The sequence below is a fragment of the Tyto alba genome, unplaced genomic scaffold, assembly GCF_018691265.1.
Source record: "Tyto alba isolate M040663 unplaced genomic scaffold, T.alba_DEE_v4.0 Super-Scaffold_33, whole genome shotgun sequence".
NCBI classification, from domain to species: Eukaryota; Metazoa; Chordata; class Aves; order Strigiformes; family Tytonidae; genus Tyto; species Tyto alba.
The window spans coordinates 11,191,337-11,218,090 of record NW_024881308.1 but is presented as its reverse complement, the minus strand read 5'-3'; the positions used below and the strand labels follow the sequence as shown (position 1 = coordinate 11,218,090).

At 42.5% G+C, this 26,754-nt stretch overlaps 1 protein-coding gene across 1 annotated transcript in view; it reads right to left on the bottom strand.

Annotated features, from left to right (window-relative positions):
- Nucleotides 1–21,320: 21,320 nt before the first annotated feature.
- The window catches only part of RTF2 (replication termination factor 2), a 29,702-nt gene continuing 24,268 nt past the window's right edge, over nucleotides 21,321–26,754 (bottom strand). Inside the window, exons 7-9 of the mRNA XM_032993606.2 lie at nucleotides 26,580–26,634; nucleotides 26,405–26,497; nucleotides 21,321–23,912 (exon numbers count right to left, since the gene is read on the bottom strand). Coding sequence (XP_032849497.1) covers nucleotides 23,728–23,912; nucleotides 26,405–26,497; nucleotides 26,580–26,634 — 333 coding nt within the window. The 3' untranslated portion in view covers nucleotides 21,321–23,727. The remainder of the gene's footprint in view (nucleotides 23,913–26,404; nucleotides 26,498–26,579; nucleotides 26,635–26,754) is intronic.

Below are 26,754 nucleotides of genomic sequence, written 5' to 3'. Positions count from 1 at the left end.
GGGAGGGCAGCGGCCGCTCGGGAGGCTCCGGCTCAATTGAACGGCCCCGGCGGCGGTCTGGGCTGCCACCCCCTCCCCCGAGGCTCCCGGGCACCGGCAAGGCCGGGCTCCGGCGGAGCTCTGGGCACCCACACCAGTATTGCACCAGTACTTGAGGTGCTGCGGGGCAGCCGGCGCCCCGTCGGGGGCTGGGAGTGTGCCGGCCCCAGCCCTCGCCCCCCAGCAGAGAAAGCAAAGGGGGCGGGGGCGGAGAGGGGACGCACCGTCGAGGACTCATCACCTGCCCGGCTCCCAGACCTTGCTTCTGCAGGAGGGAAGAAAGTGTGCCCACACCGCGGCTAGTTTTTTTCCAACCTATTAATTTGCTTAATAAACACGATCCCAGCTATGTTTTCTTCCTGCTCTTTCCCGATGGGGCTGGAGGAGCCGAGTCCCCTGGCCATAGCCTGCCGTGAGCCTGCAGCAGAGACGATGTGCTTAGCAATTCGCAGGCAGAAGTGTCAGACTTTGACACCAGGAGCTTTCGGGCCCTGGGTTAGATGCTGCATGGCATGTGGCAGAGGTTCAGCAGCTGCCTCGGGCTCCTACAAGGAGTTTCTCTGGCTTTTGTACACAAGAAGTTTTGTCGAGCTGGATGGTTCGCAGCAGGAGACAGATACCTGGGAGGGAGGGAACTCATAAGAGCCTGCCTGCAGCTCAGAAGACCCAAATTCCCAGCCTGTCCCTGTTTTTGAGGCAGGGGATGACCACAGATGTGACTGCAGCTGCATTTATCTCAGTCTCCTCCTTCATAAAACAAGGGTAATAATCTCAGTTCTGGCGAGAGCTGAATTCTTACCAGGTGGGATCAAGGGAGAAGTGGAAGCCACGATCCCCAAGACCCATGCAGCTCTGTCCAGTGATCCTGAGGTACCTCCTCAGGTCTCTGACATTTTGCCTGCAGTGGTGTGACCACTCTATTCTGGAGAGATGCTCTGATTTTTTTTTATTCCCTCCATTTTATGTCCATTAGGAGCAGCAGTGCCATGAACTTCATTGCTGTTAGCTAGTGTTGCTCTGAAGGATGTCATTGCTGGACTGTGAGTAATTGAACTCAGTTCGTTAGTGCAGGAAGAAGACTCCAAAACAACAACAACAAAAAAACTCAACAAAGATCAAAACCAGAAAACAGTCAAAACACCGCAATGTTAAACATAAAATTAGGATTCATATATTTAGTTAGGTTCTTTTCTGAAAGCAAAAAGATAAACAGGCTCTTGGTACAATATATGTAATTCATACTTTAAAAAACAAAGCCTTGGTGAATCATATATTCCTACAGCTAACTGCTTATACTACAATAAAATGATCATAAAAAATAAATAAGACCAAGTACCACAAAAAGGAAGAATCTCAGACTAAAACAGCAGAAGAGCAAATATTTCAAATACAGATACCGATATGAGCTGAAAAAACATTGCTCAGCCCAATTCAGGCTGTAGCTAATATATATCCTTCAATATGAGCCTCCCATTCCTTTTGGCCTTTTAGAAAAAGGAATGGGCATTGTCACTGAGCTATATGTGCATTGCAGAAACATCTGCCATGAGATGCTCTCTTTATCCTTTCCTCTGCTCTCATGGTATATGCAGACTATATGACACTGTAAATGATGCACCATGTTGTAATAAAACAACTGCTGGGGCACAATGGTGATGGTTGGCGGAAGGTTCTTCCGCTGGCAGAGATGGACACCGGGTACCAAAGGTGTTTTACAGCCCCAGCCTGGGGTCCTGCAGCCTGTGCACCTTCAGGATTCATCAGGTCTGTTAAGTGTGCTTTTTAAAATATCCACTTCTCCATGTACATACATACATACACACACACATGCACGAGTTTAAAATCCTAATAGATAAATTATCCAAGCACTGTAGAATATAAAGGAGTTCAAAAGGGATGCAGACAGTACCTATGCAGTACGAATTTACAGAAGAGTCAGATGCCTTATTTGTAGTTACCTTTCACTCTTCAGTCATCTTAAAGGGGTGATGAAATCAGTAAACTGACCTCAAAGTCAAGGAAATGGGTCACCTGAGTTGAAACTGAGCGTTTTCCCTGTAGGCAATTTAAATAAGTAAAGAAAACAAATTCAGTTACTCTTTTAGTTCCATAGTCCATTTCTTGAAAACTCCTAATCTCTCTAAATTAAGTCTTTCCTGGAGTCCTCCATTAGAACTCAGTTGGACAAAATCTGAAATGTATCATGGATGGGGGAAAATCTTGGAGGGACAACAACTTTAAAGACAGATACAAAACTGCCAAATTCTTTGGCCTTTGCATCACTTAGCAGCAGAGAAGAGTACCAAGGACACTCTCTTCCCTTCCATGTCCCTGTTAATATATTCCCACAGGTGTTTGTTTAATTGTGAGGCACTGGAAACTACAGCTGGTGAGCTGCAGCACCATTACCTGGCAAGATGAAGCAGAGCTGGGGTGAGGGGGAGGGGCAGAATTAAACTGCTGGCAAAAATTACATCAGTCAAACCTCTACACCTAATGCACTCTGTCATTTATAATCACACTAATAAGGCATCAGTGAGGGGCTGTCAGCATTATAAAATATCAGGTGCCAGCAAATACCTTTGAATTATTCCAAACCTGCTCCAAGCTGCATTCTTAAGGACTTGATTTTGCAGATGTATCTGCAGAGACAGGAGTCCAGCATGATGTTGCATGGTTACTGGACCCAGTATATGCAGGGTCAGATTTTTTCATTTTATAGCTCTATTTTTTTCATGCAAAAATTTTTTTCAGAACTTCATGCAGCACTGCTGCTGCAAAGGTACAAAGGAGATACTCTGAGGTATAAGAATTCACACTACTTAGAAACCTCTTGTCTATGTTGAGCTAATGGCATGAAGGTACAATTGCAGAAGAATGCAGACTTGGGATATGCAGATGATTTTTCTTCTACTAAAACCCTGCACTCTTCACTATTCAGAAATAAAATTGAGGCAATATGATTCAGGGTGCTTCAGTTCAAATCTGAATTCAGGCAGCCTTTCAGGAATCTTCATTTTTGGGCTTCCAACTTGTCCTCCATCATCCCTTTCCCCCTCTACCTGCACACATGCACCTATGCACCAAAATTTCTCATCACTGCTGTTATTAACAGTTTTGCACAGGAATACTACTGTGATCATCAGCTACAGCTCTCTACGCCCGACCCCCAGCTCTCTTTGCCTGTGCTACATTTCTACCTGCCAGAGCAGTGAAAAGTGTCCAGTACGTATCAGTCTGGAGACGTTTAAGTGGTGCATCAAAGGTATTTGCTGGATTTCCAACCTCTGACACAGCTGTCTCAGGGAAGAGCCCAGAGTTCCTGCCTCATGGAAGAGCAGCACCAGGCAATACAGTTCAACTAGCTTTAAATCTCCTACTACTAGTATAAAAATCTGACACTGGAAAGTACTAAGTCAGTATAATTCACTCTAACAATGCAGATATATTAAAACAGAGGTTGACAATAACTTGGTACCAGCAGTTTTATGCTGCATAAGATGTCTGTTGCACAGACCGTTGTAGCCAGATGTGGTTCATCATCCCATCACCAAAACAAACTTACAAAAATGATGACTCCAAAGCTGACCCTAACTATGTGCTTTGGGTAACTCAGCAGAAAGGCAACTGTGGGCCCATGCCTGATCCAGATGAAATTTACTTTAGATAGCTTAGTGGTCCAGAGAGCTGAGACTAATGACCCTGGGAGCACAGCCTTGGAGGGGATGTAAGAAGAGCTGTTCCCTCCCTCTAGGACTTGGGGGAGTAAAGTTGTGCTTTGGGGATCCATGGGGCAAGGGGCTGTTGAGGAATGAGAAGGAACTTGGAGGACAGGGAAGACAGTTTTTACAACCAAGAGTCATATTGGTGCAAGATGGATGGTTGCCTTTCAAAGCCAGCCCTGATGCTGCGAAGAGAGGAACAAGGCCACCACTTCCTTGTGCTGGGTTGCATTAGAATTGAAAACAATCACAGCAGCAAAACAAAACCAGCTCAGCTGAACAGATGCAAATCCAGCGGCAGACACGAGCTCAAATCAGGTCAAGCTGCACCCATGCAAATTACAGGTTACCCCAGAGCTGCCGTGTCCACACCGAGGGTGTGTGCTGGTGTGCCGCCAGAATGACCTGAACCCCGGCCTGGGCCCGGGCTGGCGGGCAATGCTCGCCCCGGGGGGAGCCTGGCAAGCTGCCCCGCGCCGGCACAGCGAGGCTCTCGCAAGTCCCCTCGCCGAGTGCCAGATGCACCTCTCCGTGGAGACTCTGCCCGTACAGCTACACAGCAAAGCTGCAGAGAGAAGACTAACTAGCCCGAGGGGAGATTTGCCAGTATAGCTAGACCGATAAAGCGCTCCTCTTGTGTAAACACAGAATACACCAGCTAAAGTGCTCTTCTGTCAGCGGAGCTTATCCCAGCATAGTTTTGCCAAAGGAATCCTCGCTTGCGTTTCAGCGAGACTGTAAATCTGTTGTAGTGTGGTTAGGAGACGCTCAGAGCAACATCACCACAAACAGCACAAATCTCTTCACCAGCTCAAGTTTGTTCCCCCGTTTCTGAGGCGCAGTGTTGTTCTGGTAGGTTAGGTATTGTCTGCCCTTTCCCAGACAGCACATAAAGCCACCGCAGCCACTATGGTGGCCAGCAGAACACGGCCACGAGGCCAAAGCCCCCCCAAGCCACCCCTGGAGAGCCCAGGCTCCTGTCCACGCCCAGGGCACCAGTTGCCACTGATGCCTGTGGCTTCTTTCAGCAAATCAAGCCAAACCTCATCAAGCCCACAGTGCCTTCTGGAGCCCAAACCTGGCCCTGCTTAGTAAGGGTGGCATGTAAATAATCCCAGGGAGGCTTTACAAGAAATGGGAGGGGGGGATGAGTTCACGCTTCTGCTGACACAGCTGTTGGCCAGTGGTGGCTTCTTAGGAGACTGGGCAAAAGAGCCCGGTCTATTGACCTGTCTATATAAAACTGTTAGCACTAACTGGGAAGGGGAAGCATCTGAGCACTTGTGTTTTTAAATTCTGAGCCCTGCCTTCCTAAAAAACATGCCTCAGCTTCTATGGAGAGTGTGCTGTGCCGGTGAGCCTGGTCAGTAGTAAGGACTATGTCTGCACACCAGCAGGGGAGAATTTACATCTTCAGCAGTTTCAGATGAGCTGAACATTTGCCATGCTCTGCTGGCCTTCACCAGCTCTGCACTACCTACACACGCACACAGCCTGCTGTCTTCCTGTCCCAAAGCTTTGGGGACTCAGTATTTCCTTGTTTATAGTGAGGAAGCAGGAAACAGGGAAATGTAAAGCATATCTACAAGCTACAAACACCTCCAGCTCACCCTGCCCCTGCCCCAGGCTGGCCAGATGTGATCTGGGAGCTCCAGAAGCTCCTGAGACACCCATTCCCTACTGCAGCAGGCACACTGGCTCCGGCAGAGCAACGGCTGGCGGCCTCCCAAACCCGCTGACACATCCAGCCAGCTCAGAGGAGGCACGGAGAAAGCTCCGGCCTCTGCAGACATGCCCAAAGGGTCTTGCTCAACACAGGAAGGCTGTGATGGCAAAGAGGTGCTGCCGGCTCTGCATCAGAGGACCACAACCTCATCTCATCCCTGGGACGGGGAAAGTCCTTGGACAGAGGCTTGCTGGCTGTATCACCCTGTTTAAGCTCTGCAAGTGGGTTGTGGCACACGGCTCCCCACGCACACACTTCGCCGGCGGGACTGGACCAGGCCAGAGACCTTTAGGCTCCAGTCTCAGGACAGTCTACCTGAAGCATGCAATTGATGCTCCTTGTAATTTTACCAGAGCTGGTGCCATTGCAAATGCCATTCTTATCTACCTAAGTACAGATCCTCTCTTGAATTGTTAACAATGTCATGTAGCAATTTGTTACATAAGCTTATTAAGTTTTTTAATGTATCTATGTTAATAGGAACATAAATATGGAAATGGTAATTTCAAAGCTGTTTCTGAAAGCATTAGCTGGGAAACTAGTCTAAGAAAAAGCAAACATGACCCAGGAATACCCAAGGATTTATTCAGGATTTGGGTATCACTGTGATGGCTAGAGCAGGAACGGGGGTGTTGGGATACTCGAGTTATGCTCCTCACTCATCAGCTCTGTGACTCTTTAAAAGCACAGGCTCAACAGAAAAACTTCAGATACCTTGCACCGTTCTTCCTGTCTTTAACCACACTACAGTGACAGGCTACCTGTATTTCTTTTATTTTTGCTCTTCTTGCAGGTGCATGATTAACATAAATAAAAGGACTATGGTTCTCTAAAGGAAACGGTGACATTGACTGCAGCCCAAGCATCCCCAGAGCACCAAATTAAAATGACAAAGTGCATTAAAAAATCTTCAGCTGTATTTCATCCATATTAATTTTTTGCATAAATTATAGTAGTAAGTGCTTTTTCAGTGTATTCATGTTTGGCTTGACCCCTTTAATTTGGTGGTGAACATCTATGCATCTCATCATCCAGCTCAGAAAGGAACAGGCCAGTTATCGAGCTCTCAGACCGGGCTCATCTGCTCTGGTCCCTCCACAATAGTTTCACGAGGAGCAGCTGTAGAAGCTGTAGTCATTATATAGGCACATGAGATACGTTTATACTGCCATTAATACATCATCACCACACTCTCAGAGCCTGCAGATGGAAGTTAACTTTAAATTACAATGCTATGAAGTTAGTTGCTCCATATTAATTCTCTGTAGAAGGCTGTGTTGCCAGAAGATGCCAAGTCCAGTCTGAAGGCATCTGGGTGCCAGATGAGCAATTCTGTATCCACATTGAAGCAAATTCCCTCTGTTGGTTCAATTTTGTTATAAATTTTAAGGGGTGAATTGGCTGGAGTAGTGGTGAGGCGCACACCGGAGCAGGACAAAGCATCATGTTACACCATGTGCTCCATCTCAGCAGAGATAAGCGTGTCCTTGCACTGCCAATGCTCATCAGGTGCATGATGCTGGGGCAGTGTCTGGATTCGCTCACAGTGAATGTGGCCTCAGGATGCACCAGCACAGCTCACCAATGCCAAGAGACCGGGGCTTTCTCTTTCATCTCTTCCTTCTCCTTTTTTTGGGCTCCCAGCAGTATGATCCAGCTCCTGGCACTTGTTGGACCCCTCCATGCATTGCTTCTGTTGTGTGAATTTTCTGCCAGATTAGTGATTTAAAGTGGCCGGGGGGGGGGACTTTCATGGAGAACAGACACCCAGCAGCTAGCTCCAGCCTTCAAGTCTTCTTACTCCAGAGCATTTCTCCACTGCTTTTCCAAGTCAGCCACCCAGGACATTAAAATGCACTTTCTGCTTCTTAGGTAGAGGGAGGCTGTTTCTAAAACTCAGCTTTTTTAACAAACATGCCACAAGCACTGCAAACCCCCTTGGAATAGGGAGTGTCCCTCATGTAAAACATGTATATATTTTTACACATACAGGGCACATAACTGGTGGCAGGCTGTTCTGACGGGCAGATGAGGGTGGGTGAAGGACTGGGGATTGCTCCTGCTGTCTCACAGCCCCTGCCAGGCCAAGAAGACACATTGGCTCGGCCCAGCCTGGTGTTGATTCAAGCCAAGGATTCAGTGTTTGAGGCCAGAACCAGTCACAGGGAGGGAATGGGCTGTCCCGAGCCCTTTTCACCATTCCCAGCTTTTATAAGCTCCTTCTGACACCGTGGCACTGTTTGGAAAGATCCGTCCTTAAAGCCAGCCGTTTCTAGCTATTGCGTTTGTGAAAAAAACTTTCTTCTCGGTGTGGCTGGGACTGGAGGCCCTGCTCAGAGCCGCCTGGCGGGACAGGGGGGCCCAGGCACACACTGGCCTCTGCATCTCACTGCAGGGCTTTCATATGCAGATGATGCCAAGTGCTGCAGCCCCTGCCCCTCGAAATGGCCATCTTGTGTCATTGACATTGATTGTGAAATATTTCAAGTTGTTAATTAGACAATAATGACCAATGGGAAGGGCATTTCCTGGCTGTTAACTGGAGACTCCTGACCTCGAGGTCAGTATCAGTCACTCAGGAATTATTAAAACACGGAGGAGGAGGAGAAAAGCAGGCCAAGAGGAGCAAAAATTTCTTCTTTTAAGGTGGTGAGTGCTTCTCCATTGCACAACCCATCAGGGAAAGGGCAGGTACTTGTGCCTTACCTGCACCCAGGCTCAGGCTGCAGCTCCCAGTGGTGTTCTGGTCTCTGCCCCTCTCTTCCAGTCACTCTCATTTCCCAATTAATCTCCGTGGTCATGAAGAAATGGGACATTAAATATTCAAGGATTATTATTTTTTTTTTAATACAGCTAAAATGTGAAGACACGATTAGCAATAAAACTGGGGCTCCTTCTGGGCCTGTGTGTACTAATCCCTCCCCACTTCTAAAGGGAAGGTTTACACCTACTCTTCTGGTTTAAAATTGGGACCTTTCTCCCAGTTAACCTTGGTGCTTTCTCTGCTCTCCCTTACAGGTGGCTGCATTTCAGTACAATGGCTTCTCCGGGTTAATTAAACTAATGTGAATTACTGTATTTCCTAAGGGGTGACCATATGAAATATTATGTGTGTGTTTCTACAGAGAGAAGCACCCAAGTGCAAACTACCTATGGTTAGAGGGTTGCCAGCAAACCATTAACCTCTTCAGCCTGGCCCTGGGCCAGGTCTGAAGGACAAGTAGCAACAAAAATTAACATCCCCATGCCCTACTTATCCACGCAGAATTTGGCAAATGAATACCACTCCAAATATACTGAGAAGCAGATGAAGAGCCAGAAGAGAGCAAAGAACCAGTCAAACTGGCACAGGGTGGGAGCCCCCCTCTTTTCCTTGCAGGGAGGAGGATGCTGCTGCCTGGGTGGTTGCCCAGTTGCTTGTATCGATACCCAAGTCACCAGCTCATACAACAGCAAAGGGCCAGAAGCCTGAGGCTGCAGTTGGGTGACCCTCCCTCCCTCCTCCAAATCCTGCATATATTTCTTCAAACTTCTCTAAACAAATCCCCTTATGATTGTACCTTGGTAAATGCAGACAGTAAAAAGAAAAGAAGTAAGAAAAGTTTATGGGAATGTGTGCAATTGTTAAAAGCAGAGCAGCTGCATCTGTTTGCTCACGTATGGAGTTGGCCAGAAAGGTTTGCCCGTTCCTGAGGACCTCCACGGGTGATTGCTCTGAGACCTCTTCAGAGTAGTAGTAGTAAGTGGTCATACACAGGCTATTAGGGACTAGATAGGATATTTTATATTCACATCCTTAACCCAAAGTAACTTTCATGGTACAGATTAGCTTTTGGCTAAAGAAATAGCAGTAAGATAATAATATAGAGGAAATTGTCAGGTTCAGAGATTTGAACATTCAGACTTTTTTGGGAAAAAAAGTAAAATTACCTAAAAGATCAGCCCAAAGTTTGCAGGTTTCTTTTGGTTGACCTACCCTTGGCAGATCTGCAAATAGGCAAGGATTACTGCACCTTGCTAGAAGCAGGTAGCACAGGGCAGCACAGAAACTCCTCCTCAGCAGCCTTGGTGAGATGATGACAACCCGTGAATCCTGCAACACTGTCAGCTTTGGCCTGCAGCTTCATGCTCCCAAACAAAGCTACAGTCTTGGACAAAGAAAGAGAGATGAACACAGAGAAAGTCTCACCTCCATTACAAAACAAGCAGGTTAGCACTGGGTAATGTAGCTGCTCCTTACCTGTGGACAAGTGGAGAACTCTCCCTAGAACATTTCCCATCAACTAGTAGCCAAAAATAATATTGAAAAATTAACTCATTCAAGCAAACAGACAAACAGATTCCTTTTTTTTTTTTTTTTTTTTTACATAGTATTTCCTATTCCTTTTTGCCTGAGGGATGCCCTGTTTAATACACACCATATCCAAATGATTTATCAGATCATCTCACCTGGATGCAGGCGCGAGTCAGGGTGTTCCTCTCCTTTCCTGTCCAGCTTTGTCTCCCATTCCTAGAAAAAGCAGGTAAGTCCTGTTATCCTGTCTGGTGAACCCTGATTATTTCCTGTGATTTTTCAAGCCAATCGTGATATGTTGGCCTCAGAAGTACTAGAATATGAGTGGCTTTTCTGGAACACTTCTCGGGGATCAAAATTCATTCTTTTTCACGGGGTGATATTATTCCCTTGGGTGGGTGTGTTAAACCAGCAACACCAGCAGGAGAATGAAAGGACCTGTTATATTCTGGTGCAAGGAGGTTTTCCCATTCTTCACGAGGAGCATAAAGCCCTTGAAGCCTATTCCAAATCATACAAAGCAGGATTTATATGCAACCTAGATTGATGAGTTATGTTATACTACCTTTAAAAAAAAAAAAAATCACAAAGCGATCCACACCCAACACAAATCAGAGGAATAAAGGCTTTTAACAGACAGTTGCTGCTTGTGAATTCTTTAAAAAATATTCCATCCTGTCTCTACAAAAGGTTGGTGAGGAATTTACAAACGTCCTAATCCCCCTCTAATCCTTTAAAATGCCAAACTGTGATTGCACATGCTGTTTTGTGATTATGGGTCTTCAAGGGCTTGTTTAGATACTTATTAAGAGATACCAACTCACTTCTGTCATAGAAAGCCAAAATCACTTGATATGTTTTCATTGCACTTTGCATTCTTCTGAAAAGAAACATCAAGTCTGCTTGGAAAGGCAAGTCATCCCCCTCCTGTCTCATGCCACTGCCACAGTTTTTGGGGACAACCAGGAGCTCTTCTAAATGGAGGAGGCCACATACTTCAAGTTTGTTGAAGATGCAAGCAGAGAAACACTCCTCTCCTTGCTCTCTGCTTCAACTTCTTCTCCTTTGCAAGTGAGCAATGGCTCATCTAATTTTTTAAAACATTTTAGGACCTACATAGAAAAAGCTCTAGAGAAAGGCACAACATATTATTACATTGTTTGGTGGTGCCTTTAGCAAGCACTTAATGGAGACTATGGCTGTTTTAAGTTGTGTGTGATATTTCTATGTGCACAGATAACCAGGGCAGAGCCGACTCTTAACTGCTCATATGTGTTTAATTAGAGCTGCATTTTTAATCCTTTTAATTTGTATCTCTTTCTTAATAACCTCAGCTTGGCAAGGGTTGAAAAGGAATAAGTTTCATTTGAATATTGGGTAAAACTTGGTAACAGCAGAGCAGATTGTTTAGCAAAAAGGTTACAGCTTGTTCTTTAAAGACTATGGGTAACAGTTTGGCTCCATTAAACTCTGTAGCTAGCTAAGACTAGGTTTTCATCCTTTGAAAATCATTTCAGAGAAACTTAATAAAAATACACTGGAGCTCAGTATATCATTGCTACGGGAAGTTTAACTATATCAGTGGGGTGTTATTTGCCTGTAATCTCAAGGCAAGTAAGATCACAGGAACATTGATTATTTTTTGCACCACAGTTCTGAAAACTGAATGCAATCATGTTATAAATTCATATTTAACTTTTGCCCAAAAGGAGAAAACATCATTGCAGACTATTGCAATACCTGCTGATGAAAGGAAACATCCTCAGAAGTTAAAAAAACCTACAGGAATGCTCCAAGCTGAATTAGTGAAGATAGTCTCAATAATCTCCAAATCTTGAACCCAGAGCTAATAGAGAGAAATGAACCTATTTCTCAAGCACTTGCTGCTTTGTTTCAGATAAACTTGAAACTTCATTTCAGAAAAAAAGACCTGTCATTAAATACAGTGTAACTTTAAAAGATGAGCAGATAAAATCAGCGAGTTTTAGTTGTAAATATTACCAGGAATTTTACCCAACATACTGGTGGACCTCAACCCCAGTTAATATCACAGGAAGACAGACCAGATTCCTCAGACAGATGGCTTCTGGTTTAGAAGAAACAAGGCAAAGAGATCACATAAAACCACAGCGACTTTCAAAGTGACATTTCAGATGTATTTTGTGGCATAATCTGTTTCTTGACAGTTTTGCTGTGCTATCAAAATCCAACATTTTGGTGTTAAAAATTGCCACACCAGAAAATCATCTGTGCCCTTTGGACAACAACCATTCAAACTCCATCTAGAATACACAGAGGTATTTGCTGGTTTTGGCGTATCTAACTACTAATGGTAGCCAGTCAGCATGTTTAAATTTGGTGATCTCCAGACACTTTCCAGCAGATGCTAGGGATCTCCATATAGCGAATAAAAGTTTATTTTTCTTTGTTATCATGCACAGGTCACTTGGAAATAGCCCACGAACCCCGGAGGCTGCTGCAGCTGGCTGGAAAGCAGCAGCATAGATTAAAAAAAGGCTAAGTGCAAAAGCAATGGCTTAATTTGTGCTCTGGCAAATTGCGGCATCCTTATCCTCAGGATAACTATCACACCAACAGCAGCAATGAAAGTTTACAAATAATCTCATTTTTAATTTCTGAAGATCTAAGGAGATAGCCCAGTTTATAGGCAACCTTTAACACGAGTCGCTGTACTGAAGCTGCTTCACTTTTGATATGATTCAATACACATACAAATTCTTGTTCCAGATGCAGAAAGTTCACTATTTCAGACAGCATTCCCTCCCCTGTGAGTGCCGATGCCTGTACTTAAATTAAATATAAAGGCATGTCTCTGCATGAAACTTGTTGCAGCTGTTGCATATCTGCATTAAGTGATCTTCAACAGTCATTGTGTGAGCAGCATGTCTGCACCACTTTGATTCTCTCTGACTACTCCAATTTTGCCTCGGATTGTTGTGGCCACATAGCACTGGGATGTTTTGAAATCAATAATCGGTGCTCTGGTCAAACTTCTTGCTCAACATCACTCCATGTCTGTGCTGTCCGTGTTTGATGGGATATTTCATGCTGGGTATTATATGATACTTCCCAGAAGGCATCAGAGTTCTCAGACGAAATTATATAGTTTTCATAATTCTTTTGTTCATCCCATCACTCAGTTGTTTTCATATGGACCATTTTCTGACATTGTTGAAGAACAAGGATAATCCTTGTGATCATGAAATGCCACCATCCTAGAAAAGCACACAAAGCTTACCACACCAGTGGAGGGTTGCAGTGGCTTTGTGCAGAAGGCTATAGAGCTGTTGACGCTTGCAAATACACTGCTTCCACTTCTACTAGGAAAAAGCTAATGTGATACCGAGAGTTCAGCTATCAAGGAGAACCTTTTATCAAAGAGATAAATCTCAGAGGGGGATTTTCACAATGAAACATACTGCTACAACATGGATAGGGGCTGGGTCAATTAATATACTGTCCTAGGAGGTAGCAGGTGGCATAACCTCATCTGATGTCATTGCACTGGGGTGCAAAATAGTGTGTAACAGATACAGCACCTTCAAAATGACATATTTGCATGTGTAGGGGGTTCGAATTTGTGTCCTGCCTTCCTAAGTACACATAGTGGTAGTTTGTCTGATCCTTTTGGAGTGAAAGAGCAGAAGATTTAATTATTCTGGTTGTTTGGCAGTGGCGAAACAGTCTGTCTCTGGCACAGCTGCACTGACAAGGTTATCCCCAAGAGAAGTGTCCAGTGCAGTGGTAAGGTGACAGCAACACAGGCTGTTTCCATCACACCAGCAGTTGCTCCTAAGGACTTGCCTGCATCCTTTCTGCTATTCATCTTTTCCACTGTACTTCCAAAATATGTACTGCAACTATCTACTCTTGTTAGTGATACAAATTATTTGAATACCTGCCTGCCTTGAATTCCTTTTCTAGCAATATTATCTGGATTAGCATTCAAGCCAACATTATCAACTACACCTGAGTCAGAGCACAATGGCAGCAGTTAGGAAAGAAACATGAGAGGATGACATCTACTCACTTGCCCAGCCAACAGTGCTAGAACACAGTCTTTTCTTAGTTTTTTGATATAATTTTTTTAAAGTAACTCAGTGCTGAGTGATGGAATCTCTCACAGACATAATCCAGCTTCTGATAACAGCAAATTCTACAAACTTCCCCAAATTTGACCTGGAACTGCCCTGACTGTGCAGCACCTCTACCAGAGGTGCAAGTGCTCCTCATCTCCAAGAGATACACACACTCCTACTTTACTGCTAAATCAATGCACCTGAAGCCCATTTCAGAAGCAGACTGATAACATGTACTCAAATACAGGAGGGTTCACATCAAGCATGGCTTCCAGATGCAAATGTCTGTAGTTTGAGTGAACACAAAACAACCTACAACTATGGGAATGGGAGCTAATCACCACTGACTTTGAGAGAGGTAAGGGCAGGCCCAGCAAAAATGCAATCTACTTTTCAGTGGCAATGAGACTTCCATCAGGAGAGCATGCTGCTAGACTGCAGCCCTTACAGGGTTGCGTTGTGCTGCTGCTTAGCAGAAGCCTGTTTGCTCACATCTCTAACGCCAAGAGAAAATAGAAGCAATATTTACCAGATTGTACCATGACGGGTTATATCACATGTGGTCAACACGACAGAACATGATAAAAGCAGAGCAAGTGCCTCCCTAATGCCCTACTGCCAGGAATGGTCTGAAACCACACGCTGATGCCAACAGCTTCAGTAGGATGTCAATCTAGTAAGCAAGCCAAATCATTGTGCCATCTTCTCAAAAAATCCTTCTCTGCCTTTGATATGTTAATCCTGCATAAGGCAAATTCTCCCATTAGAATATAGTCCATTCTGGTCTCTATGCAATCTGCATCATCCAGTTCAAAGTTAAATTAAAAATCCCAACCTGTGTGAATGTTGCAATCACATTATGAAATCTGTAAATCTATTTTTAATTTCTTAATGCTACTCTAGTTGAACAAGGCAAATAAACTGCTGCATTGCATTTGATTTACACTTTTTTAGATTCTCATGCACTAGTTAAATATTCACTCTGCAGTGTTTGCATTTCCAGTACTGCAAGACCCTAAAATAGAAGACAAGTTTTTCTTTCCCTCTTTTGTTTTTAAAATTCCAACTACGGGCAACTTGACTTGGGGATCTCTCCAAATCAAATGTTGAGTACTAAACATTGCAAGGAGAGTTGCTGAAAAAAGTTTCAATGTAATACAGATGCCAGAAAAATAGCATTTAAATCACAAATGTGCAGCTATCTGCAGTGTTTTTTGGGGTGATGGAACCAAATATTTTATTTCGTTTCAAATTTAAGGTATATTAAATGTTAATTTTGTGAGTAGCTTGTGTTTAAGAAAGAAAATATTTGAACATAGCTGGAACAACTCAAGCAAAGGGCCCAGCTCAAGTATGGCAAATCAACATTTTACAGAACATTACTTTGGGGAATAGTTTGCACTTTTCATTCTGATCTGGAACGGAAACAAGTTCTGAAGCACTGGAATTTTCTGTGGAATGAAACCTCTAGTTTCTGACCAACTCTCTTTGAAAAAACAGTGATTAAACAGTCAAATAAATCCTGTTGTTTTCACTTGAGAGTCATCCTATTAAAAGGCTGGCACCATCTCTCCACTGTCTTCTCCCTCTAGAGATGTTTTCCCTCGTTTTGCAGTCCATCTCTTTGTTACTATTCTCCACTCATAATTGTGATGCATTTGCTGATATTAAGTGCAAACAAGCTACATACGTATGAAAACAACTAAGAGAGAAGGAACGGGCAATGGAGATGACCGATTTATCCTGGGACCAGAGAGTCTTCAGGGCAGACACTACAGCGAACATCTGCGTTACCCGGATCATGTGCAGCAGCTCTTTCTGCACTCTGGACCCCTGCGCAATGCTGTAGCATCATCTACTCACTGTTGCACAGGGGAATTAGTGCGCATTTCTGTAGGTGACAGAAGGGAAAGCTTTAGCAATGCTGTTGCTATCTACAGCCTGTTATTAATCTTGGAAACTGAAGGTGACACACAGCACAGCTAGGGAGTTTTAGAGACTCTGGGCAGCAGAGAAAGCGAATGTTTGGAGGGGAAGAAGCTCAGCTTTGGCTTTGCCACGGTGTCAGCGGGGGCTGCGGGCCGGGCCTGGCTGGGCCGGGCCTGGCTGGGCCGCAGGCCGCGGGCCGGGCCCCGCCGCTCTGGGCCGGGCCTCTGGTGCCACCACATGGAGACGGCGGCCAAGTGCAGCCGGAGGCCGCCGCTGCCGTGCGCCCGGGCGGCGGCGGAACGCGGCGAGGGAGGGAGGGGTGCGGGAAAGGAAAAGGGTTTAAGCGGCCCAGCCTCCCGCGGCTTCAGCTCGCGCTGCAGCCCGGGCGGCGGGTGCCTGTTACAGCAGCGGAGCCCCCGCCCGGGGACGCTGCGGATGCGGCTACGGCCGCTGCTTCGGAGCCCGCGTTCGCCCTCCTGGCCGGTTACCGCGACTTGTTCGCGGGCAGCTGGTGCGTGCGACGCCGAGTCTTCGCCCGTTCGGCCAAATTCCAGCTCTTCCCGGCGGTTTTGGAGCGCTGGCGGGGTTCTGCCGATGGACCTTGCTTGGCGCGGCTGACGGCAGCCGCTGCAGCCGGTCCGACGGGTACGTTTGAGACTGTTTAATGATTCCGTAAAGAATGGAAACAGGCAAACCAAATGAGCTATGAGTAGCTTAAATCTCAATAGGGAAGTAAATGGCTACAGTTTAAGAGATCCAACCAGCCCAGCATGCCCGCTGCTGACCACAATTCAAATGCAAGCAGATTCTGTTTCACTGAATTAAACAAGAGTGCTTGTTCAAATATTAGGAAAGCCGAGAAAAAACGTCCTTGGAGAAACAAATCCTGCTGTGCTGGATCAGCTCCATGGACTAACTAATCCGGGATTCTGTCCTAGGAGCCACTAACACCAAATATCTCTGGTAAAAGTGCAAAATACAGACACCTCATCGCATCGCTGAACTGTAGGGATGTTAATAGTTAAGAGAAACATTTACAATAAAGATGTAAGAGCTAGGTAGTCTTAGGTCTTGAACAGACAATGCAGTTTTAATGACTGAGTTTTTATCTTCGTTAGTATAATTTATTGATCTCAGTCAGATCCCAGCAGGGAAGAGGAAAGCCAGCTTCAAAGGACTGTTATGGGCTCACTATAAAGACATGTAATGACATTAGGAATACCCTGTTCTCACAAGTAACGTGATGCAAAACCTAACTGGCAGCCACTGCTCGGTCAGACAGGATGGGAGCTGGGACACAGCATTCTCAGCACTGGACGTGGAAGGGGAATCGTTGTGGGGTGAGAAGAGCATGTGCAGGTATTGTGGTTGGCCTCAGTCAGTGCTAATAATCATTCCATTCATAAGCATAAAAGAGTCAAGTATTCCCACCCCCCCACTGCCATTTAAAAAGTATCTGACCTAATTATTACTATCCCTGTTGTGTAAATTCAGCACTTTGTCAGTCTGAATAAATGTACATTAGCCTTAACATGAGTTAAACAAGTTTAAACAATGAAGGAAGCTTTGTAAAGCTCCCTTGCTTTTTAACTTATTTGACACCACACTAAAGAGCCCATTTAGACTAAAGAGTTCAGCACATTTTGGGACACATTAAATACCTAGGTTGAGACTAGATATTCCCTTTTTCTTTTTTTAATTTGTCCTACATAGTTGCTAAAGTCAGCATAATTGAGCAATAAGCTGCTTTGCATTTCTTTAGCTTTGTAGGCAAGTTGAAGAAAGCTACACCCATCCCGTTCAATGCAGCCCTTTCAATGCTAATCCAATAGAAGTGGATACTAAGTGATTCCTCAGAATTACTTTTAATTAAAAAAGAGGAAACTCATGGCATAAAAATGTGACATTCATGACTGTTAGGAAAACTTACACTGTCAAATTGTTTCTATTCTAGGCTAACAACATATTTCTTTCCAGAGTCAAGCGAGCCTTTGACAGCCCACGGAAAAGCATTCCTTGTCTTCTGTTTACTAATTACACTGTACCCTGATATGGACATCTTCCATCCTCCAAACCTAATAACCAGGTCTTAAGACATCATCATACAGTGAGGAAGTAATTTACATGGGAGAAAAGGGACTTGAAAGATTGAACATCCATCCGAGATCAGAGAAGGAAGAGGGAAACACCTTCCTACCAGTAAAATGGAAAAGTGATTGAACATCTTGATGTTCTCTCCTGTGGATACAACTTTGGTCTTTCAAAATTGCCACACAGAGAGCAAAATAAGTAATCCGTACAGTGACAAGTTATGAACCTGTCCTGACTCAAACTGCCATCAAATTCAAGACACGGCCTGGAAGGTGGAGAAAGTTCAGCTGGGTGAGGCAGCTTATCTTGGCTGCACAACAAATGCAAATCAGCCCTAAAGAGCAAACAGGGCTGCAAAACCAGAGCATTGTTCACCCCGATCATCTCCTATTCCCTGCATTCTGATCATCATCACGTAAAGCACTGTCTGACTTCTATAGGCAGCAGAAAGAAGGAGGCAAATGAGAAGGAACAAGGGAAGTGGGTGGAAAAAGTGGTAGTGCAGTCTGACATGAATGCTTCTACAAGGGGAAGGGTTGTTTTTCACCAACTCACGCCCTTAACTTTTGAGAAAACCTCTTAGAGATGTCATGAATGCTACACAAAAGTTGAGTTCTGCTGGATGTGCTATAAAGAGCTGGTAGGGCAACATTTTAAAAAGAGAATTTAATTTTAGTCAGTGTCATGATGCATTTGGTTCTTCCCCCAAAAAGATCTACGGGCAAACTGCAAATTGAATACTGTTAGTGACCTGTAAGAGATATCTTAGTCCACATGAAGTTAAACGCTTGGCAAAAACACAGCTCTGAAATTGCTAACAATACCTCCAGAGTAACTGGGCAGTTGGATGGATATTTAGATTAAAATTCTGGTTTAGAGGCAGAATTCCCATCAATTGCAGATGGATTAGGATTCCATCCTTCATGCTCATTTTGAAAGTTGGTGAAGTTTAAAAAACACAGAAAGAAACCCAACTCGATTATAATTTCTAGCTGTCAGGAAGGAATTATATCAGTTCCATCTTACAGAAGGAAATCTGCGCTGTCTAGCAGTAATCAGTTCCATATTTGTGAAGCCTTCCAACAAAACACTTTTTGTCTGATTTGTATTCATTTTAGGACATACTGATTTCAGACCCTCTGTGAATTGTAATGTATAAACAGCCCTTTTATTTTTAAATGCAACTAAGAAACTATTTGGCAGGGTCACTGCAGTTCTGAATCTGGAGCAAAATATACCAACTGCAACTGGCGTCTAGGCTGCAAAGCAAGCAAGACAGGACACTTAAAGACAATTGTGTTCGTTCAGTTTAGCTAAGAATAGGACATTAATAGGAAATATTTTAATCTAACAAGCATCATGTTTTAAAGGGAACTTTAAACTTTTTCTGGTCAATTTGACAGGCATGTGATGATCTCATGGCATGGAAGTTGGAGACTGAAGCAGAGAGGTTCTAAGATTCCAATAAAATCTCCCAACCATCTTGGCAAACTGCATGATTTTTTCCACTGTGCACCTCTCAAACTTTAGTCCCAATAGAGAGAATCTAATTCTACAATTACTTCTTAAAAAAATAGTCAAGGGAAATAAAATTTAACATACCCTTACTGAATGAACTGTGTCCCTTGAAGCTTTCTATTCACTAACTAGATTTACCAGCAGGAGGTCACTAAATTCCAGTCTTCCCAGAACAGGTACTACATGTTCCTCCTCTTCAACTCTGCCTTCCCAATGGCTGTTGGGGATACTGCTGTTTGTCTGAAGGATTTTAGTCTAATTTGATAGGGATTCAAGACTTCTACACCCTCACTTGTACCAGTAACATTACAAAATATTGTTTAATTTCAACTAAGATTCATAGAGATATAAAACCCTTGAATACACACTGGCTTGGGGGGTCTGGTGGAAAAAATGGCTGGAGAGACAGGACCTCCAACAGCAGTGCCCTTACAGAGGAACAAGCTGCAGAGCTCGGCCGCTACCTGCCAGGAGGCTGGTCAGCACATACCTCCAGCCTAACTGCTGGCAAAAACACACAGGAAGGAGCCAACGGTACCAGCAATATGGTGAGGTCAGGAGATGTGCAAAGAATGGTGGTACTAGAGGTTCGGGAGTAAAGGAGGGAAGTCACCTTCTACACTGTGGTGTGCAGGAGCAAGGAAAGAGCAATCCACCCCAAACCCACCTTTGTCAGCTCCAGGATGTTAGGTGTGCAAGGCTCAGGGCGTGCAAGGTTCACTCTCCTCTGCAAAGACAAAAAGCTGCAGCGTCAGCACCCCTGGTCCTCTCAGAGCAGCACGTGGCACGGGTGGGCACAAGTCAGTTTGTCAGCGGCAGCGGCACATCATAGCTGCTCCAAGCGCCGGAGGCTACGGTGCTGTTACGGATCACTGGGGACAAGGGGAAACAGCATGAAGTATCAAATCCAATCTGGTGTGACAAGGGAATAAAGCTGCAGTATGGAACACTGATACCAGGCTGATCTCTGCTGAGTCTGAATCTGTGACCACCCTCAGGTTTTCCGTTTCAGAGGTGCCGGGACCAAAACGATGGAATGCTCCAAGGAAAGACACAGTTCACAGGACTGTAAATCAGGATATACAGCTTTACAGTCCCCTTTCACTAGTGCATTCTGGGCCATGTTTCATGACCAGCATTTGACTATTGGGCTATGTGAAGGAAGTTGTTGAATTTCAGTCCAGTTCCCAGTGGGCAGGTTCCACATCACCAAAAAAAAAAAAAAAATCCCTGTATTATACAATTGACACTAATTGGATCCTTTTTTAAGCTCTTGAGAAGAGAGGCCAAGGCTTGAACATCATGGAAACAGAACTAACTGTTCTGTGAACTCCCGAGAAGAGACACATGGATGCAATGCTGTGGGAGACTTATGTGGCATCTCAAAAAATATAGGTTTCAGATTCTAAGACTTCTGCAGTCTTCAACTTTCACCAACATTCAAATTCACCTACATTAAAGGAAAATTAAATTGCCCTCCCCCACAAAAAGAAAACCACAACAAAGCAAACATCCTCCAGCAAACTATTCGCTTGAATCTATTAAAACCTGCCAAGTCAACGTTCCAGTCCCAACTGCCTAACCCAGCCTGCCAACAACAGAAGTCTCAGTTTTTTGCTCCTCTATTTTACATTAACAAAAGTCAATTGTGGTGATGAATTGCATCACATGCCAACAATATATCACATTCCTTCACAGCTGTTTTTTGTAAAGGGAAGGAAAAGACTTCACCAGTCACTGACAACACTTCTATAAGTCATAAACATTTAAAGAACTCCATCCACAAAGTTGGGATGGTCAACTACCAAACAAAATCCTAACAAAGTGGCATAGCATGAACTATCAATTCCAGATAATAAACCCAAGTGTATAGGAAGAATCTGTACATTAACCAAATCACAGTAGTTATGAACTTATTTTAATAGATGAACGTGTCAGATTGAAAAAAAAAAATGTCACTGTTATGCCCCAATGAGCAGGAAAGCCTGTTAGCAAGTCAGCAGGCTGGACTTTACCCAACATATGATCAAGAAAAGGGAAGCAAACCTGCATCTCGTGTTTTCTCATATTCTTTAGCAAAGTAATAGCTAAATCAAAAGCATTAAGTTAATTCCCCTTAGGATTTATAACTGATTTAAACAGAAGAAAAATGCACTCCTATAAAACACTAATGGGACTTTAACATGTACTGTCAAAACAGAATTAGACTGCAAATAAAGGGCCTATTATAGTGTATCTTTTAGTGCAGTAATTTCATTATCTGTAACTAACAAATAATAAAGGATAATAATGAAGAGGGAAAGAATACAGAACAGGGAGAACAAAGCTGATTACTAGACATGCATACAAAATGTGGCTGGGTGCTTCCTGGAAGCTCAAGTAAACCTCAAACAGTTTGATGTGATGCATATATGCATTCACATCTTTGGAAAACAAAAATACTTACCACCATATAAATTCTACAAGAAGAAAATTTTAAATTATACCTATCAAAATAATAGTAAATCCCTAGCAGTTTCATTCAACATGCTTAAATCATGGAGACTACGTATGCAAATATAAACACAGCATCTGAATCCCAAATTAACTATTGCCAATTATAAATGGGGACACTTTTAAAAATAAGTCATGAGGATAATTAATCATTTTCACATACAAAGGTAACAATGTAACATCGTGCAGTGGTTTTAAAAGCCTCCTACTTTCTGTATTTCTATTCTAGTTAGTTTGTGCCAAGATTATAAAAGTGTATTTTAATTTTAAAAGAGGAGGAAAGGAAGGTGAAAAGCTTCTATCCCTCCCTCTGGTCATTTCATGTAGATATTATTGGATTCAAATATTCAGCCACTAAATCACTGCTATGGAATGTTAACTTTTTAAAAGGATTCCTACGTTTGGAAAAAAGCTAAGAATAAAGGGGCCAAAGGAAGGCCCATAAAAAGTTATTCTGTTCCAATACTGACAAAATAAGCACTTTTATATTTGTTCAAGTGAACATGAAGTGTTATGGTCATATGACAAGATCAAGTTTTATTTAAATCAACATCACAGGTCACAGGGATAAAAAGCATAAATATAAAAGCAAAACTGAGTAACATACTATGCTTAGCATCATTCTGTAACAAGCAACTAACAGTGAAATAGTTGTATGCTGTTAAGAATTTTATGTCAGAAAATAAAACAATGTGTACTACAGATGTTGTGAAAGCAGCATAATTCAGTTGCTTGCAAAGTAAAAGAGAAATATTCTCGGAAGCCAACTCCAGCCTTGCAGGGTTCCCTCTATCAGCCACCAATGGGTTTGACTCCCAGGACACTGGGTGCCCAATTTTTTCTCCCTAAAAAGCCAGTTAAGATCTGCTTGCTCCTATTCTGTCACCACCCATTTTTTTCTCACCCTGTGCAAACGCTTGCATTTTCATGTAAGCTGCTGAATTCAAAATGGCAAACTGCTCCTCAGAGATGTACACAGAACTTTACTGTTTAACTGAAAGGTAAGGAAACCTGTACTTTCGTTCCACTGTATTCTGATCCTATGAGAAAAGAAAGAAAGCTCAGACCTGATACTTCTAACTTTAAAACACATACCCACAAAGAAAATCCCCATAAACTTTTTGGGAAAAAAACAGCCTTAAAATTACAGGCTCATCTTTATAGATAATGACTTACAAATGAATACGCTGTTATTAAAACCAGGCTACAACAATATGTACACGAAGAATGTTGTACAAACATTTTCATGATTATGCTTTCATATATTCCATCAAAAGGTAAATTACTTGAAAATACCTACAGAACCTTTAAAGAAACATAGTTCTACCAAGGGCCTAGTTAGCTAGTACAAAATAAAAGCATTATTGCTCTTTTTACTGTCAAAAAGTTTCAAAAAGCTTGAATTTCTGTACTAATACATTGAAAACTAAAATTACAGTTGTGACAACTGAAATTGAATAGAAGAGGCCAGCAGGCAGATCCTTCTACCCTGACTCCTACTACTGAGGACACCAGCTAGTGTGACTAAGAATGACAGCATCCAACTGGAAGAAAAGAAAACTTTTTGTGCAAATAATTCATCATTTTAGAATGAGGTCTGCTGATACAACATGGTTTCTGGTGATCTATTTCCCATTTAACAGAAGTTGCAACTAACACAAGTTCATTAGTTATTCACAAGTTTATAAACAACTTACAAACTGAATAATTCCAGATAACATCAGATTACAATAAAAGTTCTGTATCAGAGTTGTACAGAAAAAGCCTTAGGCAAGGAAAGCAGAAATTAATGTTACAATCAGGCTCATCATTGTTTCAGAAATAGTATGCTGTGTGAGTAATCCAATTGGAACACTCTTCCTTTGAACGTTTTGCTGAGCTGTGTGATGTAAAAATAGATTTGTATGCCTCAGATTTCTCCTCACTGTCTGCAATGGATCTCTTCGTAGTAGCAGAAGAAGCCTTATTGACTTTTCTTGGTACAGATGAATTTCCGTTATCTGATTGTGAAAAAGGAATAGAATGAAGCATGCATAACAGTTCACAATCAATGAAAGTATTTAAATAAAGACAGAAAAAAGTATTTAAAAAATAACGTGCACAGAGATGAAGTATATACATATTTTCAGGGCTATTGCAAATATATCCCATGATTGTACTCAACAGCAAACATGTTCCTAGCTTTTAGAATTTATGCTCAAAATGCATTTAGAAATCTTGAGAGAGAAGCATTCTTTCCTATTTGTGTAAATCCCTTGCACTGTAATTCAGTATTGACAACATTTATTCCTCTAAGTGAAAAATGGCTCTGAACTCCAGCCTTAAGAAAGAATCATGAAAGTATTCTACCACCCTGAAGTATTGTTTAGAAATTAGCTACTAAATGACAAAAGCTAAACTTGTGACATTCTGTCCCCAGGGAATCTATCTCTTCCCTTTATCCTTTGCAAAATCATTTATGACCAATAACAACAGTCTGCATAATTTTCTATTTGGGACAGGAAAACGCCCATCCCTCTGTTTCTGATACCATCTCTCTCAGTATATTATATCTACTGCTACAAAACACCCCCCTTCCCCTTTCTTAACAACTATTTAATCTTCTCGAAAGTTGAAGCAAAGTATTTTAAAAAGCATGTGCCAAGTCTCCTGTGCAAATAAATGAATACATATAAGTCTGCAGAAACTACATATTTAGATTTAACTCCAGCACAATGGCATGTAAATAGCTAGTAGAGGGCCTGCCTGAAAATGTACTTAACTGATTTCTGCATGTAGTCATAGGAATTATATGTGCAATCCTAAATCATCATAGATAAGACCTTTTTTATATTTAGAGAATGCTGCTTTTAATGGCACCAATAGCCGTCTGGAAAGAATTACCAGACACTGTATTTGAAAGAATTAATATGTATGCTGCAAGTCCAGAAACCTTAGGGTGCCATGTTCACAAATTAATTCCTATGCTACTGGCATTCCTCAGTCCATGGATTTTCCTTTATTTTCCCTCTCTTAATCTCTTGTTGGTCAATATAACTGCTGCCAGAAACAGAAACCAGTGACACAACATTTCAAAAGGCATATTTTTTCTTTTACGCTCTTGGAAAAGAAAAATACATCAAACATTACTAGAATTACAAGGTTCCCAAACATCCAAGAGCAATTAAAATAATCTGGAATTAAATATTTTTAGAAGTCTATCCTTTATAAAAACAGACAGTAGGGGGCACGTAAGGCATTTCTGATGGAAATTCTCTCGACTCCTCACACGGTTTATCAACAGTTCATCATTTAACTATTCTCAAATTCTTCAAACAAATTATATTGACTTTTTCTGTGTAATGTACACAATTGATACTTCACACAGAAACCTGAGACTGACTTTAAAAATGTACCTATTATTGTAGTTTGGTATGAAAATATCAGTATGAATTGGAGACATTAAATAAAATAATATATATCACATAAAGAAAGCGCACCGTCCTTTGGACTAAAGGACTGCCAAATTTACTCATAGCTGCATGACTACTGTAGGTACATCAGCTCATCCTGAAGTTATATTCCACTGCTCCCAGTGACATACAGCAAATTAGCAGCTAAAATGGAGGACTAAAAGTCAAGTCATCAGCTTGGGATATTTTAATATACTTCACTGAAATAAACTGCCATAACAGATTTCTTGACCACTTGTACTTAAGGAAAACTACTAATTCTCCTCACGCTACCTCCTGGTCAATAAAACTGATACACCAAACCCTCAACTATATCACTGTGTGAATAATAATCTCTAATCTCATTCGTTCAGGGTGGTTCCCACCATCTTAAAGCAATATTGGAGTTACATAACCAAGCAAACCTGGCTTGTTTCACAATGAAAAAAAATGCAGTGTGGTGAAAAGTGTTTTTTATTTTTATTAGTTATTTGCACCACTACAGCACTTGCCAGTCATAAGCGCGAGCAGAGACCCTGTTGTTTTAGATATTTTGTTAAAGTATAACAAGAAGTCAGTCCCTACTCTATGGACTTCTTACTCAGAGAATAGGATAATAGATAGCAGATGGGACAAAGACAAACTGGGCAGAATAAGGATGAACAGACAAACAGAAGCCCTCACACACTTTCAGTAGAATCAGTTTTGTAAATTTTGCAGATTGTAAAGTAAAGCTCTGTCTTAAGAAAAAATTGAGAAGACTATGGTTTCCATTGAACAATGAGATTTGTGCATGTTCATGAGGCAGCTTCCTACTCCAGCTCGTAAAGGCAGCCTTTCAGGACAGACTTTTGAAAGAGGGGGGTTCTTTGAAAAAGTGAGCCATGACATTATGGCTCCCTTGAAGACATGAGTTGACCTTTTATTACTAAGGTAAAAAAAAAGTGAGATGGTAGCTTCTGAAAACTATGGTATAAAATAGCCCAAGAAGATATTTCCCCTACAATATCTTTCAAAGCAGAAATATTTGTTCGTTTTTCACATTTAGGCTAAACACCAACCTGAACTTTTGGTGAAGATAATCTGCCTCTTTTCCCCAGAACTGGAATTCATACAGTCATTTCCATTCTTAGCCTTTGATGGACCTGGAGAATCTATGAAAGACAAAAAGAAATGAAATCACGCGTCTGCTTCATGACTCAGAAGACTACACACAATTTGTAGCTGTGACATTACCTTCAGCGGTATCTTGCTGAGAAGCTGATTCTGCTGATTTACATTTCTTTGATTTCTGAAACAAGACAAGCAGAAATCTGGTAATGTACTGAAAGGATATGGAGTTCACAACTTGTATTTGATAGACACACAATTGCATTTAGTACATTTTAATGCCTTACACAGTAGAACTCTT